This window comes from Octopus sinensis, linkage group LG10 (assembly GCF_006345805.1).
Source record: "Octopus sinensis linkage group LG10, ASM634580v1, whole genome shotgun sequence".
NCBI classification, from domain to species: domain Eukaryota; kingdom Metazoa; phylum Mollusca; class Cephalopoda; order Octopoda; family Octopodidae; genus Octopus; species Octopus sinensis.
Genome location: NC_043006.1, coordinates 56,038,083 through 56,059,748, shown reverse-complemented (window position 1 = coordinate 56,059,748; position 21,666 = coordinate 56,038,083). Strand labels below are relative to the sequence as shown.

The window sequence follows — 21,666 nt, the reverse complement described above, 5'->3', positions numbered from 1 at the left end:
ATGAGTGATACTTTCGTCTCCTTTCCTGCAGACTCTACATTTGCTGTCCGGTTGAGTCTTGTCGATCTTTGCCTGTATCAGGTTTGTTCTATGGGCTTGTTTCTGGGTGGCTATAATTAGCGTTTCGCTTTCTCGTTTCAAGTTTCCGTCTGTCAAATATAGCCAGAGAGCCCAGTGTGTGTGTGTGTGTGTGTGTGTGTGTGTGGAGAGAGAGAGAGAGAGAGAGAGAGAGAGAGAGAGAGAGATCTAATTGATTTAATATATAGAAAACAGCAGACTATCAGTTACGACGATGAGTGTTCCAGTTGATCTGACCAATTTCAGGGACAGTCTACATCTGGAATTAGCGTGCAAATGACTGCATTGCACAGACACTCGTACCTTTATCGTAGTTCTGAAAGGGGTTCAGCGTGACACAATATGCCAAGGCTAGTCCTATGAAATACAGGTACAACTCATTTTTGAAAGACAGGTGCAACTCATTTTTTGCCTGCTGAGTGAATTTGAGAGACCTGAAATAAAGTGGGAAAACACAAAAGATAACAAATAAAAATGATTTTATTAATTCGATAATACAGCAATGTCAATATAGAGTGATGTGATTAACTGAGTATTTAGGCAAAAATGTTCCAAAACAATATCAAAGAGAAAGAAATTGATGTGAGATAGGTCAGAATTCTTCCCTGGAATGTCCAGATATTTTGTGATCCGCTTGTTGGTCCTGAAAAACAGAATCGAATAAAATAATCGTTCGTTAACGAGTTGTATCTTATTGCAATGGTACAAGGTAAATGTATGTAATGCTGTAAGTATAGTCTATGACAGACATATATTTGTGTGTGTCTGTGTGTGTTTGTGTATGTGTGTGAGAAAGAGAGAGAGGGAAATGGAGAGTGCAGATTGTAAATTTAGCCAAATTAGGTGTAACTAAATCCCACCACGAATTTTATTAGAAAGCATGGTCCTAAATAAACTATATTTGAAAAGAAAATAAGAAGAAACAGCCACAGTAGGAGTGTTTGTTTGTTCATCTGGAACTAAAAAAAAAACAGTAACTATGAGACCGCAAACGAAGTTTTACCTCGTCTCTCCACCTGCTAAAACTAGCACCCAGTTTTCCTTTACGTCATTCTTAATTTCCTTAAAAGGGAAGAAGACATGAGATAAGGTGATGCTAGATAAGTCCATCGGCAAACACAAACACACAGAAAAAAAAATCAGTATATATATATATATATATATATATATATATATATATATATATATATATATATATATATACATATATATATACATATATATATATTCATACATATATATATACATATATATATTCATAACATATATATATACATATATACATACATATATATACATATATATATATATATATATATATATATATATATATATATATATATATATATATATATATATATATATATACATATATATATATACACACATACATGCACATATATATATATATATACATGTATATGTGTATGTATGTATGTATGCCATAAGGCCTGCGAATTTAATGGAGGCCTCAAAAAACATTTTAAGATCCACAAAGATCAGAACTTAACTACTGTTCTTGGTGGTCCAAATCAGATATGCAATAGATGTGGGAATCTTTTGAATCATTGTCATGTTTAAAAAGCCATATTAGATACCATGATAGTTCTAAGGTGTAGGTGCAGGATGTGGTCAGATTCTGCATAAGGAATAGACAACCACCATCTATATATATATATATATATATATATATATATATATATATATATATATATATATGTATATATATTATATATATATTACATATATTATATTACTTATTATATATATATATATATATATATATATATATATATATATATATATATATATATATATATATATATATATATATATAAATACAGTATATCAAAAGCTACCCGATAGGACGGCTTTTAAAACGAACCTGTGGGGCGCTTTATTATGCCTTGGGCCCAAAAATGACACTTCCTGCTTTGAGTATATGTTAAATTTTATTAAGCTTCAACAATATTTTTCAAGCAGTGAACTATTTTCATCAAAACAATGATACAATTTGTCGACGTGGAACTTATACCACCACCACCATCACCACTACATCAGCCATACACACACCATGCACACTTCTGATGCCACCACCGTCAATTCCTTTGACTTCGCTGCCTTCTCCTCCATCATCATCACCACTGTCTTTCACATTATTTACTCTCAATTCATCCATCACCCCCTCGGCTACCATCATCACCACATTCACCGCCGCCTCTGCAACTATCACAACTACAGCATACTATTACTATCACCCCATTACCATCACAAAATGGCTAAATGTGTGTGTTCGTTCAGTATGTTACTTCAGCATGTTAGTTCAGTAGTCAGTCCCTCTTTCTCTCACATAGCCACTCTTTCTCTCTCTCACTCTCTCATTATTATTATTACTCCCACAGCCACCATCAACACTACTACTTTTAATAAAAACATCATCAACTCTCCCTATATTTTTTGTCTCCCTTTTTTCTTTCTGACTCTCTTTCTCTGTCAGTTTTCACCACCACCCTCACTGTCTCTATGCCTACTATTACTCTTGCCCCAACATGAGCAATAGTAGGAGTGTCACGGAATAGTAAGAGAAGGGGTCGAAGTGTGACACACTGACACACAGAAATTACTTTTCGCATTTATTATATTAGATATATGTGTGTGCGTGAATGTGTGTGTATATGTCTGTCTGTGTGAGTGTGTGTGTGTGTGTGTGTGTGTCTGTGTCTGTGTAAATGGATTTGCTATTTATCAGTCTTTGCTTGTTGGCCAACTATATTATTGTTGTTATTATTCATTTTACTAATGATAGTAATTAATAATATCTATATAAAAGTTTTCAAATATTTATTCATTCAGTAATTTTATACACTGACACCAGTTTTTTTTTGGCTCTAGCATTTCAACGATTACCAAAAATAATTCGAATGTAAATAAGCACAATTATTATACACCCACGAAGAATACACTGACAATGAACAAAAATAATAAGATGAATTATAATAATAGTAATATTAATAATAATAATGATAGCCGTAAGGAAATTATATGGCTAATTATCCCTTATGGGATAAATTGAAACTAACTTGAAGAAATTCTGAACATAATAAAAACAGCCTTTAAAAAGAACAAAACATACACGAAAATATTCTCAAACAAAACTATCAGAGTGGGCTATTCGACAACAAAAAACGTTAGTAATATTATATCCTTTATAAACAACGTCAAATTAAATAACTTCTATAATAACAATTTAACTAATATTAACAATAGCTACGGAAGAAAAATAACAATAAAAAAACATAACTGTATTTTAAATAAATACACATGTCAAGATAAATCCAAATGTAGCGTTAATAATAATTGCAACCTAGATAATGTAATTTATAAATGTACTGTAACCTCTAATAATAAGAAGAAAGAATATATAGGATCCACAGCGAATGAAATTAAAAGAAGAATTTTCCAGCATTATCAATCCATTAAAAATCCCATAATAAATTCGACAGGCCTAAGTAAATACATATAGGAGTTGATATCTGAAAAATAGAATACACCCTTAATTGGAATATCCTTAGTAGAGCGAAGTCATATAGAATAGGTAATAAAATGTGCTTATTATGCACAAATGAAAATACTCCAATCGAGAGAGGTATTACTGAGCAGTTCAGAAGAGAGAGGAACAAAATGCCGACATAAGAATGTATGTAATTTCCTAAACAATTATGTGGAAGATAGTTACATGTAGTTATAATAGAATTATATAATATAAGGTTGTCCCAAAAGTTCGTAGAAAGTCTTGGAAAATAATGGTCTTTATTTTGAGGAATAATTTTTGTTGTTTTTGTTAGTACTTGGCGAATAAAAATTCAATTTTCGCAAGTGTTTACGAACTTTTGGGACAACCTAATAGTATTAGATACGGATATACCGAGAACCAAAAATATATTTAAAGAATATTACATTAAAAGGAATAGACAAGCCACATTTAATATAACATAATTCTTTAAATCTTTAACACTAGAGAAAAAATCCAGTTATAGCTAAATTTCAGAGTATCTTGATATTATCTCGCCTTGAATTCAATCTCTCAAATATTATTAGTCTTAGAGAATTTTTCAGAGTAGTATATTTTATTTATGTTATTCCTATAATACCTAGCGACGACAAAGGGAGTGGCCATTTGCACAGGAACTAGCAGGAGTAAACGTGTAGATAAGTATTCTTCCTTTGTTAATTTTGTTTACTAGATTCATTTACTAGTCTTATTCACTAAATTTATAACGTATATGGAGGTTTTTACTTTTTAAATATTATTAACTTACGGTTGACATAAAAATGATAATCCATGCTTGTATAGTTAGGGGTAAATCTTACAATAATTATTAATACTCGTAATGTTCATATAGATAAGCGGTGGAATTTGATGTGTTTATAAAATAGTCGATGAGGGTTTCTTTGTTTAGCAGTTTCTCTCTCTCTCTCTCTCTCTCTCTCTCTCTATATATATATATATATAATATATATATATATATATATATATATATATATATATATATCGAAATAGTATTTTTAGGTGTTTAATTTTATAAATTTTTATTATTTAAAAAATTTTTTGATTTAAAAAATATTTTGATTTGGTAATTTTTTCAAAATATATTAGTAAGTTATATATATTTTAATTATATTTTTATCCATATTCTTATTTTTCTATTGAATATATCTTAGAATATGTAGTTTTAAGCTTGATTCGTTAATAATAATAACAATAAGAAACTAGCCCCAGAACGCACTGGTGGATTTATGGATTAGGTATGGCCTGGTTTAACAAACCACCGGCGCAGAAACACGTGTAGTGTTGATTACACTTATCTACTTTCCCCACATGTAGGGTATATATATTTTTCAAATATTTTAAAATATTTAAAAAAATTTATTTCATTGTACTTTAAAGTAGGCTTTAAAATGCTTATATTATTATAGTTATACTGGATATAACTTTCTATGTGTATTCCAGAAAATAAGATTGTCCTGAAAAAGGAGTTGTGGTTCTATTGGTAAAATCTCAAATTTATAATAATACATATGTATATATATATATATATATATATATATATATATATATATATATATATATATATATATATATATGAATAAAAAAATGGAGTTAACGCAGGTGTAATCAAATATTTTTACTTTCGATACATGTTTCGAAAATTCCACTGATACTATTCAAAAGAATAAATGGTATAAACAATGCAATCTTCTCCCCAGGAAAGTGATAAAAACGAAAATTTTTTATTCATATTATTCGACGTAAACACGAAGTTTCTACCTTTATAAACAAGGAGTTACAACACCTTTACTTGTGAGATTTTTGCTGCCCTGGTAACTATTTATTTATTTTTTCCGTGTTAATTGTTAACAAGGTAAAAATACACTCATCTATTTATGTATATATATATATATATATATATATATATGAATGTATGTATACGTGTATATATATATATATATATATATATATATATATATATATATATATATATATGTATGTATATATATATATGTGTGTGTGCATAGAAAGTGTATGTCTGTGTTGTGTGTACTAATGAATATGACAACGATCAGCAGAGAAAATGAGAGAAATAATATATGGAAACTTACCTGGACAATGGGTCTGTCCATTTTGGGGAGGAGATCTGTCCAAAAACCGCATATATTATTCATGTAATTCTCTTTCGTCTCAGGCTCTGCTTTATCGTCAATCACAATATATTTCTGGTTTTCGGGTGTGAACTTGGGCCATGGATCATTGGAGCAATCAGAACAACCTCCATTGTTAGGATTACTGGAAAACAATAAATCAAAGAGAAATCAAAACTTTAGGTAAGTGAGGCTTTGTGCTTATGGTAGGAAACATGATAGCAAATATTTTATGCAAGTGACTGGAAATGAATTGACAGATTCCTTAGAACATCGGACGAGATGTCTGAGGTAACTATTTTCTGCCTCTTATATCAGTGTTCAAAATCCCATCGAGGTCAACTTTGAATTTTAGTCTTCATGGATAAATAAAATATAATAGTTTCAAATTTTGGCACAAGGCCAGTAATGTCGAAGGAGTGGGTAAGTCGACTATATCGACCCCTGTGATCGACAGGTACTCAGTAGTAAATACTGAGATGAAATTAGTCGACAACAACCACCCTTTAAAATGAATATCTTGTTTCTGTTCTGTTCAAGGTGGTAAATGATAGACTTGGTTAAGCTTTGGATTAAAATACTTGGAGTGATATAATCACTCCAATATATAAATATATTTGTTACCTGTAATAAATATAAGACATAGAGATAGATAAAATAAATAAATCTATATAAAGGCATGGATACATACAGCATACCAACTGTACCATTTTATCGGGTCTTAGGACAGCAGCAAAACAATAGGGTGAGAGGAAGGCCACACTGCTGCTAAATATTATGATACACACACACATACAATCACATGCGGGCACACACACACACACACGCACGCGCACACACACACACACACACACACACACACATACACATACACACACACACACACACCAACAAACAAGGACGCAAAAGCATGCGCACATAAGGACACACATCTTAGAAGAACAGAATGGAATAAATGGAGAAAGACCTCACACGAAAACGAAAAGTGCCGCTGAAGAGGTCACACACTTGTGACAAAAGATTTCCGGACAATGGACATGAGTAAAATAATAAAATAAGAACAGTAATAAAAGACTAAGAAAATATATATCTGTATAGTGATTGGCAAAATACAAAAAATAATACCATCCCGAAATACAATATATAAATATACACACATATATATATATATATATATATATATATATATATATATATATATATATATATATATATATATATATACATACATACATACATACATACATACATACATACATACATACATACATATATATATGGGGGGGGTGTACATTTTTTTCGGGCCTCCGTCGGTCATGGCTAACCATGGATGATGTCATCCGTCCGTTGAGTTGTCTATTCAGTTTTTGCAACGCCTCCTGTAGCTGTAGAGAGCGATGCGACAGTGACAGTCTCATTTGCAGAGGTCACACCTATACGTTGAATCCGGTCTGTTGGCTGTCATTTCTATTCTGCGGGTTCAGTTTTCAGCTGCCACCACCCTCAAATTCTCTTCGGCTGTCTGCGGTTGTTTGTGAAGAGTGCCTCGCCAGCTGGTTCGATCGGCCGTGAGATCCTCCCAGGAATTGGTATTGATGCTAAGTGCTTTCATATCCCTCTTGCACACGTCACTGTACCTCAGCTTTGGGCGGCCAATGTTTCTCTGCCCTGCGACAAGCTCTCCGAAGAGAACATCCTTTGGGATCCGAACATCCTCCATACGGCGAACGTGATCAAGCCAGCGCAGCCGACGTTGTCTTAGAAAGGTGAGCAAGGTGGGGAGGCCAGCACGAGACAGAACGTCAGTATTGGTTACTTTGTCTTGGCAGGAGATGCCGAGTATGCGTCGGAGGCTTCTGAGATGGAAGGTGTTAAGCCGTTTCTCCTGGCGGGCGTACGCAGTCCATGTCTCGCTACCGTATAGCAGGATGCTGAGGACGCAATTCTATACACACCCATTTCCATTTTCACTGTTATCTTGGAGTTTGTCCACACTCTTGGCGTGAGGCGAGCGAATGTTGTGGCTGCCTTCCCGATCCTCTTGTCTATCTCAGCATCTAGGGAGAGGTTGTCGGTGATAGAGAAACCAAGGTACATGAACTGGTGGACAACCTCGAGCTCATAGTTGTCGATGGTGATGACAGGTGGTGCCACCGTGTCTTGACCCATAACGTTTGTCTTCTTCAGACTGATAGTCATCCCAAAGTATTTGCAAGCCTGGGTTAAGCAATCCATCAGCAGCTGCAGTTCCCTCTGAGTGTGAGTCGCAGCTGCAGCGTCATTAGCGATCAGCATGTCTCTAATGAGAACTTCACGGATCTTTGTCCTCGCTTTTAGGCGGGCAAGATTGAACAGCCTACCATCCGGTCTGGTCCGTAAGTATATTCCTTCTTGTGCTATGACAAATGCATGCCTCAGGAGGAGTGACAAGATCCCGAAAAGGGTTGGGGCGAGTACGCAGCCTTGTTTAACCCCGCTGCCGTTGAACTGCGCAGTCTCTGTCATGTTGGAGTGGAAAGACTCAATTAAGCTGTGTAGTTTTGGAGGACAGCCGATCTTTCGGAGATCCTTGAAAAGACCGTCGCTGCTGATAAGATTAAAGGCCTTGGTGAGGTCAATGAATGCGACATAGAGAAGTATCTGCAGCTCTCTGCAATTCTCCTGGAGATGGCCAAGAGTTAAGACCATGTCTACCGTGGATCTTTCAGCTCAGAAGCCACACTGAGTTGCTATCAGCTAATGTAACAATCAATGAGCAAATATACTTTCAACTATTAGACCGTTTGAACGAAGCTTTGAAGAAAAAGTCCTGCTTTAGTGAATCGAAAGCGTGTGGTGTTTCATCGGGACAATGCAAGATACCACTGTAAAGATCACGTTACAGAAGATCGAGGAACTTGGCTTGGAGAAAATTGCTCATCCATCTTCTTCCCCAGACCTTGTTCTTCAGATTACCATTTGTTCCGTAGAATCATTTGGATGGATTAACTCTCAAAATAACTGAGGAAGTTGTAATTCGGGGTTTTCCTCTTCAAAATCGAAAGGTATTGTCACTAATGCGATAAAAAAAAAATTACGAATAGATGGAAAGATGTCATAGATGATTATGGAAACTATATTGACGATCAAATTTCATTAAAATGTAAGATTTGATAACTTGCTTTCCTTATTTAAAATCCGGACATTACTAATGAGATGAACTAAAATGTGTGTATGTATATATATATATATACGTGTGTGTGTGTGTGTGTGTGTGTGTGTGTGTGTGTGTGTGTATGCATGTATGTATGTAGGTTTATTTGTATGTATATACCAATATTCAACAGAGGTAACAGAGTGATTCAAGGTCTGAGAGTTTTCTGCGGTGACTTTTATCAAAGTTTGAGTAACTGTATTTTTCTAAGTCAATACACAAACGTTTCTACTTCGAAATTCTCTCATTACTACATTGGCTAGTACTGGGGAGTCTATATTTTATTGAGGTATTATAGAACTTATATATGTCTAAATTTATCTCCCTTTCTTGCCGAAAGGGTCAAAAACACATTAGTTAGTGGCTGTTATTATGTGTATGTGTGTATGTGCGTGTGTGTGTATATGTGAGTACGTGACAGTATGCACGCGAGCGCGTGTATATGATTCTCTGCGTCAGTACCTGTATAATTGAATGAATCGCTTTGTATGCGAAAGTGTGAGGTGAGTAAATATACGTACTTCTCTCAGTGTACAGAAATTGCCATAGAACGAGCAAGAACTATAAAAAGGAGACCAAAAATGAGTATAGACACACACATACACACACCAATACACGCAAAAAGTAACATAAACAAATAAATAAATAAAAACTCACCCTGATTTAGAAAAGTTTACAAAAAAGCTTGACATTCTTTCTGTCACTATTTTATCTTCTTCTGCAAACTCTTTTCTAGATAACGGGTGCGCAAATGTAAATATAACCTCATATCCATGCACTACACCCAACCATTTCGGCCAGGGATTTAATCGCGATCGAAACTCGAACGAATACATGTAGACGTTGGAATGGCGGCTGAATTGCTCGGCGAATTTAAAAGCAGGACATGTAAATGCTGTATCTCCTGCTACTTGTTCTATTATGTATCTGTATTTTTCAGCTTCAGTAACGGAGAAGACACGAGAACCATAAAGATAGGTGATGACATCCATTTGCAGAGAATTTAGATATGTTGGCTGAGTAATACTTTTCATTAGTTATGTGCAGTATCTGTTCCCATCGTCGCAATCCCATTTACAGGGATTTCTTTGGGAAATGCCGTCAGAACAAAAATACTTCCTTCATTTTCGACAAAACCAGTTAGCACATTTTTTTGCACGGTTTTATCGTTCAGAATTTCATTTAGATTTCCTGATAAGAAGTAATTGTCGACAACAGGAGTGAATGTAACTTGTAAGTAGTCATCTAACTTGAAAGATTGGGCTTCAGCTATTTTTTTAGCATCAGCTTCTAAAAAGCAATCTAACATCAATTTAGTGTTATCCACTGTACATTTAAGAGCAGAAGCCATTGCTTTTGCTCTATCGATGTTTCTATCTATTGATCTAATTGCCCAGTCGGAGGTGGTTGACCCACTCATCATGATAGCATTCCTGAAAAGCTTCCGAGAAAGTGGGGAAATAGTATGAAAACCAACAGATGCTGAACCAGCACTATGTCCAAACAGTGTCAGGCTACCAGGGTCTCCTCCGAAAGATGCAATATTATCATGAATCCACTTTATAGCGAGGTTTTGATCAAGCAATCCCATATTACCCGGAGCACGCTCGTTATTTAAGGAAAGAAAACCAAAGGGCCCTAATCTGTAATTTAGCGATGCAACGATAATATTTTGACTGGTAGCTAACCATTTTCCATCATACATTTCCAGCGTACTTGACCCAGAAACAAATGCACCTCCATGAATCCAAATCATCGTGATTAAATTTGAGCGAGATTTCCGTGATTCTGTTGGTGCCCAAATATTCAAATAAAGACAATCTTCACTTATATTAGTTTCTGGTTCCATAAACTCTCAGGATCAACAACTCCCTGTGCTTGTTGTGCACATGCCGAAACATGCTCCTTGGTGTCTTTTATACCACTCCACCTTTCAATTGGTTCAGGTCTTCTAAATCTTAGATTACCAACAGGAGGTTTAGCAAATGGTATTCCAAGAAATACATCAAGATCAACATTCTGAACTGAAATGGTTGATCCTTTGATCTTCCCAGTGGTAGTATCAATTATCGGATCTTGCGCATAGATATAAGTTTTTAACAAAGAAATTATGAAAATATATTTCAATCCTTCCATGATATGAATGACTCAACTGTTGATGAAATTCTGAAAGAAAGAAAAGGAAAAAGAAATTTTGATATACATCTCAGCTATTACATCACTAGTGTTTTGCAAAGAGCTGAAGCCACGTATTCGAGATTCAAGCAGAAAGCCTGAACCAGCATGGGTACGTAATTTAAAAATTAAATTTTATTCCTGCTAAAAGTATCTTACAGATCGTTGTAGCTATGAAACGTAACACCGAGAACAACTTCACACATCACGAGGAAGACGTGAGAAAAGAAAACTACAGAGGCGATTTGGTGATACAGGATTCGGAATCCTACACTCTAAACTGTGCAACTGAAACAGCAATGCACAGGTACAGCTGAAAAAGTAAAGTGTAAATCTACAACATATAAACGGCAAAATGCTCAATAAATTATTTGCTAGAGTTTCCAAGTCAGGTTATCGCTACTTCAATGTAAAAGGCTCATTCCCTGTAAAACTAAAATACCCCCAGAGTGTACTGGAAACTTTATTCATCGCAACGATCGAGTTACGGTGCATCCCACGTTGCAGAAGAGATGCTTCTTCACCATGGGATGCACCGTAATTCATAGTATGTATATACTTTAGAGAAAAGACCACCATTAAACAATTCAATAAAGAAGGATGTTATTCACACCATATAGAAAAAATATACTATAAAAACACCTTATTTTACATCAATAATGTACAATAAATAGTAAACAGTAGTAAAAAAAAAACTACGCAAGTTTCATGGCTATATTTTCAAATAGATAATAAAAATAAAATCAATTCGATTCAGAATTTAATCGAACTAAAATTAATTCTATTAAAAAATATAGTCAATCATCAGGTCTAAGATAATAAATAATAAAAAATAATAATACAATAAATGTACTTAACTTATACTAATTATCGAATAAATATATAAAAAATACGTTTATTAACTATAAAGAATCGAAAAGCATTTAACAACACGTCTTAAAATAAAAATATAAACTTATCTTGTCGAAGGATTTTTCGTTAACTACCAATTTAAACGTAAAACGTCGAACTTAGCGATTACAAGAAATATAAGAAATATATCGCGTGAAAATATGGCGTAAATAGAATTATAGAAGAAATATATAGAAATATGTATATAAGCTATAAAAAATTAAAATTACAAATGTATTTTAGCTGTAAGAAAAAGGAAAAACTAACTTTAATATACTATTAACTGGAAAAATTGTAAAGTCTAAATAATTTAAATACTAAATACGTTAAAAACATAATATAATAAACATAAATTAAGCTAAAATTCTATAATTTAATCTCTTTTCATTAATTAATTTATTTATTTTATAAACATCTAATTTTCAACATATTCTAATTATATAATATAGACTATATAATCTCGTGCTAATTTATACACATTTTACTACTACAAATTATAACTAATACAATTAGTAACATAAAACAGGGTTTATATATATACACAAATTAGCTAAACTTATTATATAAGTAATTTAATTTATGTCTGCATTTAATTTTTCGTTCGTTGAGGAAATTAATTAAATTATTATTATTAGTTAATAATATCTCCTTACATTCGTTAGTACATAATAAACAAAAATTACTACCTATTCGATATGATTCTGCCTTACAAACTATCTCCCAATTTAAATTGTACTTAATATTTTTAGATTTAAGTTTCCATATATATTTACTAAGGCCAGTAGAATTAATTAAATTTCTATTCTTAAATGAATTCATGTGTTGAGCCACCCGTAATTTAATTTTATTAGAAGTCAACCCTATGTAAATTGCATTTAAATTATAACCATTCCTATTATCATCAATTAAAGTCACTACACATTTATATACTACATCATCGAAATTACATTTATTATTAAATTTACAATTAGTTTTATCACTAATTAGTACAATTAATTATATTATTATTATTATTATTATTATTATTATTATTATTATTATTATTATTATTAGTAGTAGTAGTAGTAGTAGTAGTAGTAGTTGTAGTAGTAGTAGTAGTATCATTGGAATAATTGTTTGATTTGTTTTGTAAAACTTATTTAGCTAAAATTCATTAAAAGAAATAATGTTCCCTACATTATTAGTAGTAGAATAACCACCTCCAAAATTATTACAAGAAAAATGTTATAGTTTTTATTATTTCTAATCAATACTTCAATTACAGTTAATAATGTTTGTTTTAACTTGAGCTCCATAAGGAATAATTAACCAAATTTTGTTCTTTTTATTAATATTATTATATTTATTTTTTATATTATTAAATTTATTATTATCATTAAATTAATTAAATTTAATCTTATGTTTTAGTCTATTATTATATTTATGTTTTGTATTATCATAATACATATTATTAATACCATTATTACCTAAATAAAACGTATCATAATTCTTAATGTTAGGTTTATTATTATAAAAAATATAGGAATCATTTATATTATAATCTTTTATATTATATTCATATTTAGAATTATTAAAGAATTTAATATTATTATTATATCCTGCCTCTCGCATGGCTTCATTATCATAAGGTGCGTGTTTTGGGAAAATCTCAAAATTAGAAGAAAGCAACGATATTCTTTTACCTATATTATCTATTAATTATTTCTTAATAGAAGGTGGATGATTTAATATTAGCATTAATATATCTAACGTTTTCATTAATTTCATGGAATGGTTGGGTTTTACCTGTTATTAAATTAAAATTAGCATCTAAATAATTAGCATTATAGTTCTCATTATATATAGTAATACTCAATCCATATCTTTTAAAAAGCTATATAGTTTCTTCTTATATAATTCTAGTGATATATTGGTGCAATTCTTAGTTATTAATAAAAGATCATCCCTATATATACCACCTTCCAACTTTAATTTTTCTAATTGAAGTTCCGATAATAAATAAATACCTACTAAATCAGTTGCCTGTGCAGAATCGGGTACCCCCATAGGTATATCAAAATAGTTCCTAGTATCCTTCCTAGCCCACCATTTATTATTATATCTAATCAACGATTTCCTAGTCTTTTAACAACATTAACTTCATCATAAGTCATTCCTACCTTATTCATAGCATAAATTAAGGCCTTATTGAGTACTATCTCTTAATAGAAGAATGATAATTATCTATGACAATTCGAATTAATTTATATCTATCTTTATCTTTAATATTATTAAGCCATTTTAAAGTATCATTAGTACCAGTCCAAAGTTTAAGGTAATTATTTTCATTTAATCTATATATTTATCTAAAATGATCTTACTTAATTTACCTAGATCTGATTTACATGGACAAGTAAGTCTAACTTTTGGGTCAGAATAAAAATTATCCTTATGGTCTTTTAAAGTAATTCTAGGGTGCATAAGTTTCAGTTTTATTATCTAACTTTTATTTCATGATTAATTTAGAGTGCTTATTTATATTATAAAGAGTATTTTCTGGAACAATTTTATATTTTTTTTATTTATTACTGTCTCTAGGAGGTTATCATATAATTTAACATCTAGTTTATACAGGTTCCTAGTTTTATCTGATTGTACTATAATTTCTTTCATATTACGCATTTCTTTAATTCTAATAGTTAGATTTCTTAGATATTCATTAAGTCTGTTTGGGTATTTATGAAATTTAACATTTTTCACCACCTTCCAAATATTATCCTCTAAAACCTGTATATCTCTATTATACGGGGGTTCATTTCTAGATTTAAATTTAGAATTGATATAATTAGCATTCTCTACATCGTTAAAATTAGATATGTTACAATTATTGTAGTAGGCTTTCCATTTAATCCTATTAATAAAATCTTTAATATTATTAATAAGTTTCAAAATATATTCTTTTCTAGATGGTATAGGAATATCCTTCAAAGATGAATTCCAAAATAGCGGTTCTATCTTACCTGTAAGTTCCATAACTAACGAAAATGAGAGTTAAATACAATCGATAAACGTTAGTTATAAATATAAATACAAATATTATAATAATAGTAGTAGGGAATATAATTCCAAAACTTACAGGGAAAATTCAAATTAACAATTCTAAATGAAATTCCACAATATATAATATATGTATATAATTTAGAGAAAGATCACCATTAAACAATTCAATAAAGAAAGATGTTATTCACACCATATAGAAAAGATATACTATAAAAAAAAACTTATTTATTGATTTAAAATAAGGATATTTTATTGTTTATCTTTTCTATATGGTGTGAATAACATCTTTATTGAATTATTTAATGGTGGTTTTTCTCTAAATCATATATATATATATATTTATATATAACTGTTACATTCTAGATAGCACCAAAAAGTATTCCATCGACTGTGAGATAAATATCTTTTAATATACGCATTATATTCAGATAAAAGCTACTGACAGTTTCATGACATGGAAACATGATAATGCGGCAGATTTATATAACGTGCCTTGTGTCTCTAAGCAATCCTCATTTTCATGTACAACTAAACAGGTGCACTGAACCCGAACGATTGGTTGCATACACAAGACACGTTGTATAAATCTGTCAAATTATCGATTTTCTACGACATGGAACCATTAGTAGATTTTATTTAAATACTGTGTATGTTAAATGATACATATATATATATATATATATATATATATATATATATATATATATGTATGTGTATGTGTGTGTGTGAGAGAGAGAGAGAGAGTTTACAAACACGTATATACATAAGCATTAACATATATGCATGTATGCAATAAATTTACTACGTATTGAATTCTGTGTATGTATCCCTAAACTTATTTCCTCAGTAGAGATAGTTAGTGACATAAATCCGTGACTTCTTTTTAATCTAATACTTCTTTAAGTCATTAGACAGTAGGCATGTTAGGGCATCCCCTTGAAAGATTTTGTCAACTCAATCCTAATACTAACTCTTTTGCCAAGCCAGGTACTTTTACTCACTTTCTCTGTTGCCCAATTGCTACGTTACGGGGACGTAAACAAACCAACACTAATTTTCAAGCATAGACATGAATTTTTGATTGATTCAGTTTCAACACAGAACGGGAAAATTCCTAATGCTGTTAATCAGAGTGTGGCCAATCTTACCCAGAAATGGGCAGAGTGGAAGCTGTCCCTGAAAGGACGGGCAGAAGAAGCGAATGCCTACATCGCCTCCGTCAGCATTTATTGTCCGACTGTCGTGCCTTGCCCCAGTTACTGCTTGATTATGTTGGAGCGATTCTTGTTCATTTTCTAGTGGAAGAGACGCGCTCCAATGGTCAGGCAAAGAATGCCATGGCTTTTGATGCGCAGATATGTAACGATTTCTTGACGGTGACCGTGTGTGAGCTCCGTTTGTGAGACACGTTTTGCCACAACTCATCACTTTGATGGAGCAACAGTCCTGAGTGAATGACAGACGTGACTGGGCGCCTTGCACCTAGAATATCATTAGGTTCTCACAGTCCTCTATCAGACGGGCAATAGGATCTGTGGATATTACACTTTATCTATACCAGCAGGCGTATCCGGCGTTGCCAGGGGCTATTTGTTAAGTATACGTGATCAGTATACTCTCCCAGGAAGTAGAGCTGAAGAAACTAAGGCGAGGCATCGTCATGCGACAGCTGGGAACCAATTCTATGATAAATCTGCACCTGCACTTTAAAGGAAAGCATGAAATGCCCATATCGTATGATGTTGGCGCCGAAGGAAGTCATTTGGAACGTGCAGTTGTATGCACGTATCCGCTTAAGAAAGTCATGAGAATAAGGAGACGCCCTTGTCTAAAGATCACTCATAAGGGGTGGAGGATTTTGTAGAAGAGGTACTGTAATATTACTGTTGGAGCAGCACATGACGGGAGTTTCTTCAGGCCATTTTTTAGCTCCACAAAATCGGCAGATTGTGGACACGCAGCCTATTTGAACGTGAGGGTGATTATTGTAGTCAATCGTAAGATCGTAGTTGAATGCTGTCATTGCCCAACGCGAGAAGAATGACCTTCAGCTCGTGCAACAGCAGTTGCGGAAGCATCCCTTGTAAGTCGATCTACGCGTGGTGCTGCAGTATGTGCTGCTCGTACAGCCGCAGTTGAGGAAGCATCTCTTGTAAGTCGATCTGCACGTGGCGCTGCAGTCTCTGAAGCTCGTGCAGCAGCAGTTGAGGAAGCTTTTCTTGTTCGGAATGCTGAACGTTGTTCGTTGCTCTGGGCAGCTCGTTGTGCAGTAATACGGGCTAACCGATCACAACGCTGCTCTTCACTTTCCCTTCTTCGCGCTGAAGCCATCCTAAGTGCATTGAGAGAGTCCCTCCTGGCGGAGTCTCGGCAGAGTCATTTGCATGCATACGTTTACTTCAGTTTACGCAATAGAAAAAGTCCCAAGGAAAAAGCGGTGAATGTGTAGCACCCAAAAAATAGTAAAATGTAGTTGGCAAAGATGTTAATCAAACAGACCAAATTAAGGAGTTTTAAATTTGGGTAAGAGTTTTGAAGTGGTTAGTTTAAGTTGGAATAATTATATGAAAAAGAGCGCTCACGTGAAAACAGAGGCAAATCGTAACTCACAGGACAGTGCAAGCAGTCGAGAAGTATTGATTTTTTCCAGCTGGGTGTGTATCACGTTTTTTCGATGGCTCACGCCAAATCTTAGGTGAATTGAGAGTAGTCTATTGATGCTGGGGGCACAGAATTTTGAGGAAAAAATTACAAGGAAAATCATCCTAAGTCAAAGAGATATTTCTTTATTAACCTATAAAGGTTTTACATAGAAGGGACGTTACAAGGACAGACAAGGGACATTCAGGGTACAAACTCGCTTCTTACATACAGTGTGAAAAACCGGATGGATTTACATATATTGTGAATGGGGGTTAAAAATATAAATATAAATGATGATCGGATGAGTCTTGGGTCCGGGTTAATGTGTTAACTCGCCGGTTGGTTATCCCTTTTTGGTAATCTCTTTCCTTCCTTTTATGCTCCGACCGACCGTGCAAGCACAGCCTCGTGCATTCTCATCTTTCCTACCACTGTCGTCCATCTTTTTCCAAAGGCTCTTAGCGGCAGGCTCCTCCTCTCCAGGCGGATCTTGCTGGACAGATGGGCAGCGAAGTAATTCACCAGCCCACGTCCGGAGATGAATTGACCTGTCGCAATCTCTTTTGCTCGCGTCTTCCATACCACATCTTTCAGTATAGTTACTACGCAGAGAAAAGCTACCTTCTTTTCTTTGGCGAAAGAGGAAGGTAGTACAATCTATATCATGGATTCGGACGAGAGTCGTACTCTTTCCGCATCCAACAACAGCTGTTCGGCAAAGGCCATCACATGCCTCAACTCCCTAAGTCAAAGAGAGCACACATGTCAAATTTGGTGAAATTCGGTTGAAATTGTAGGAGTAGAAGTGGGTCCCACAACACACACACACACACACACACACACACACACACACACACACACACACACACACACACACACACACACACACATTGCTTTTAATATATAAGATTAAAGGCGTACAGTTGCATAGAAGAGATGGGTTCAAAACCTAGGCGAATTGAGAGTAGTATATTTATGTTGGGGGCGCGAAATTTTGAAGAAAAAAATTATAAGCATCCTAGGTCAAATTTGATGTGTGCTCTACACATCAAATTTGGTGAAATTCGGTTGGAAATTGTAAGAGTAGAATGGTTTACACAACACATACACACACAATTTGCTTTTAATATATAAGATCAAACGCGATACCGTTGCATAGACGATGTGGGTTCCAAACCTAGGCGAATTGAGAGTAGTCTAATTATGTTGGGGGCGCAGAATTTCGAAGAAAAATTATAAGAAAAATCATCCTAACTCAAAGAGAGCACACATGTCAAATTTGGTGAAATTTGGTTGAAAATTGTAGGAGTAGAAGTGTTTCACACAACTCACGGACAACCTGCCTTTTAATATATAAGATACAGAGAATTAGTATCGAGGAAGTGCAAAAAACGAACTGCTAGTCTGTCCCCATGGACTTTCCGTCTGCCGCTACGTTCTGCCTTTAAATTCCACCAAGGTCAACTTTGCTTTCATCCTTGAGGATCGATAAAAAAGTACCAGTGAAACATTGGGGTCTATGTAATCGACTAGCCCCCGGCCCCAAATTTCAGGTTTTGCGCCTATAGTAGAAAGGATTATTATTATTATAGCCTCGGGTCGACCAAAGCCTTGTGAGTGGATTTGGTACACGGAAACGGAAGAGGCCTCTCATATATATATATAATATATATATATATATATATATATATATATATATATATATATATATATATATATATATATGTATATGTATATATATGTATATGTATATGTATGTATGTATAATGTATGTATATATATATATGTATGTGTGTATTTGTTATTTGTGTCTGTGTCTGTCATCGACCCACCCCACCCCAGCATCGCTTGACAACCAATGTTGGTGTGTTTACGTCCACGTCACTTAGCGGTTCGGCACAATAGACCAATAGAATAAGTACTAGGCTTACAAACAATAAGTCCTGGAATCGAATTGCTTGACTAATGGTGGTGCTCCACCATGGCCACAGTCAAATGACTGACACAAGTAAAAGAATAAAAGAATTACTCTTTTACTTATTCTATCGGTCTCTTTTGTCGAACTGCAAAGTTATGGGGACTAAACACACCAGCATCGGTTGTCAAACGATGTTGGTGGGACAAACACAGACACACAAACACACACATACACACATATACATATACACGACGGGCTTCTTTCAGTTTCTGTCTATCAAATCCACTCACAAGGATTTGGTCTGCCTGAAGCTTTAGTAGAAGACACTTAGCCAAGGTGCCACGCAGTGGGACTGAGCTCGGAACCATGTGATAAGCAAGCTACTTACCACACAGCCACTACTGCGCCTATTATTATTATTATTATTATTATTATTATTATTATTATTATTATTATTATTTTATAATTTGTTTTTTCCTCTTTCAAATTTGCTTCCATTTCTTGCCGAGTGTCTTCCCGACTCCTAGGGCAAAGAAACTCATAGTATACATTGGTAGGCCATTAAACTAAACTCAATAGTTCGTTCATTTTTTTTTTTAAGTTAAATTAAAATACATGAGTAGTAATAGTTCTCACATCGACAATGCTCTTCTCAATACGTGTGATGTACCAGTTAAGACAATCTTTTGCACTTCTTGCATGGATGGTAAGCCAGGGATCATTCTCATATAATTTTCGGTTCCCTTCTTGATCATACCTAGTGCTCCTACGATCACTGGTATTGTAACCGCCTTGAGATGCCACATTTTCTTTACATTTTCTCCTTCAGTTACAAGCTCAGGGTGTGATTATACCACTTGTCGGCAGTTTTGATATTGTAATGCCGACTTATTAGCCAGTGTAGATATTGGCCAACTCTGTCATGTCTTAATTTATACTCACCATGGTGCTAAGACTTTACATCCAGAGATTAGGATGGCCGTTTTATTTATTATTATTATTATTTATTATTATTATTATAATATAATATTATTATTATATGACTATTATTTATTATTCATTTTGTTCATCATGTACAAGTGCATAATGAACAAAGTGAATAACAACAATGATCCCAGGTGACACACATTCAATCGCCCCACACTCAGCACAGGGTTGCCCATTTACAGCTGAGTGAACGAGAGCAGCGTCAAATGGATTGTTTTGGTTAAGAACAACAGCCGCTGGTCTGGCATTCGAAACCATGACCCTGTGTTCATGAGGGCAACACCATAATCCCGAGGTCACGCACCTTCACAGGCATACATACATACATACATACATACATACATACTGTATGCATTACAGTGAAGGTGTGTCTCTTAGTGGTTAGGGGCATTCAGCTCATGATCGTAAGGTTGTGAGTTCAATTCCTGGCGGTGTGTTATGTCCTTGAGCAAGACACTTTACTTCACGTTGCTCCAGTCCACTCAGCTGGCAAAAATGTGTAGTACCTGTATTTCAAAAGGCTACCCTTGTTACACTCTGTGTCACACTGAATCTCCCCAAAAACTACGTTAAGGGTACACGTGTTTGTGGAGTGCTCAGCCACTTACACGTTAATTTCACGAGCAAACAGTTCTGTTGATCGTATCAGCTGGGACCCACGTCGTCGCAACCGATGGAGTGCTCCTATGTATTACAATACACAAAAATGAAATTAGCGTAACAACAGCATACCTCTTTGACACTAATGTTGCTATGTGATTTCTCTTTATCATTCATTCATTCATGCATACATAAATACATACATACAGTATGTATGATAAAGAAAACACTATAAACTGTGAGAGAAATCCCATAGAATCCATAGTGTCAAGGAGATATGTGGTGGTTATGTTAATGTTATTTTTACATATTGTAATAGACACATTAATACATGGACAAGTAGACACAGGATTTATCAAGTTAATACTACAATACACACACCATAGAGATATTACACTTAATGGATGCTAGGAAAACATTACAACACAAATATTCAACTGCT

At 33.9% G+C, this 21,666-nt stretch overlaps 1 protein-coding gene across 1 annotated transcript in view; it reads right to left on the bottom strand.

Annotated features, from left to right (window-relative positions):
• Positions 1 to 564: 564 nt before the first annotated feature.
• LOC115216734 (acetylcholinesterase-like) overlaps positions 565 to 21,666 on the bottom strand; it is a 31,456-nt gene continuing 10,354 nt past the window's right edge. Inside the window, 6 exon segments of the mRNA XM_029786279.2 lie at positions 565 to 721; positions 5,740 to 5,923; positions 9,629 to 10,010; positions 10,013 to 10,816; positions 10,819 to 11,137; positions 17,659 to 17,841. Of these exon segments, the coding sequence (XP_029642139.1) occupies positions 671 to 721; positions 5,740 to 5,923; positions 9,629 to 10,010; positions 10,013 to 10,816; positions 10,819 to 11,107 (1,710 nt within the window). The 5' untranslated portion in view covers positions 11,108 to 11,137; positions 17,659 to 17,841 and the 3' untranslated portion in view covers positions 565 to 670.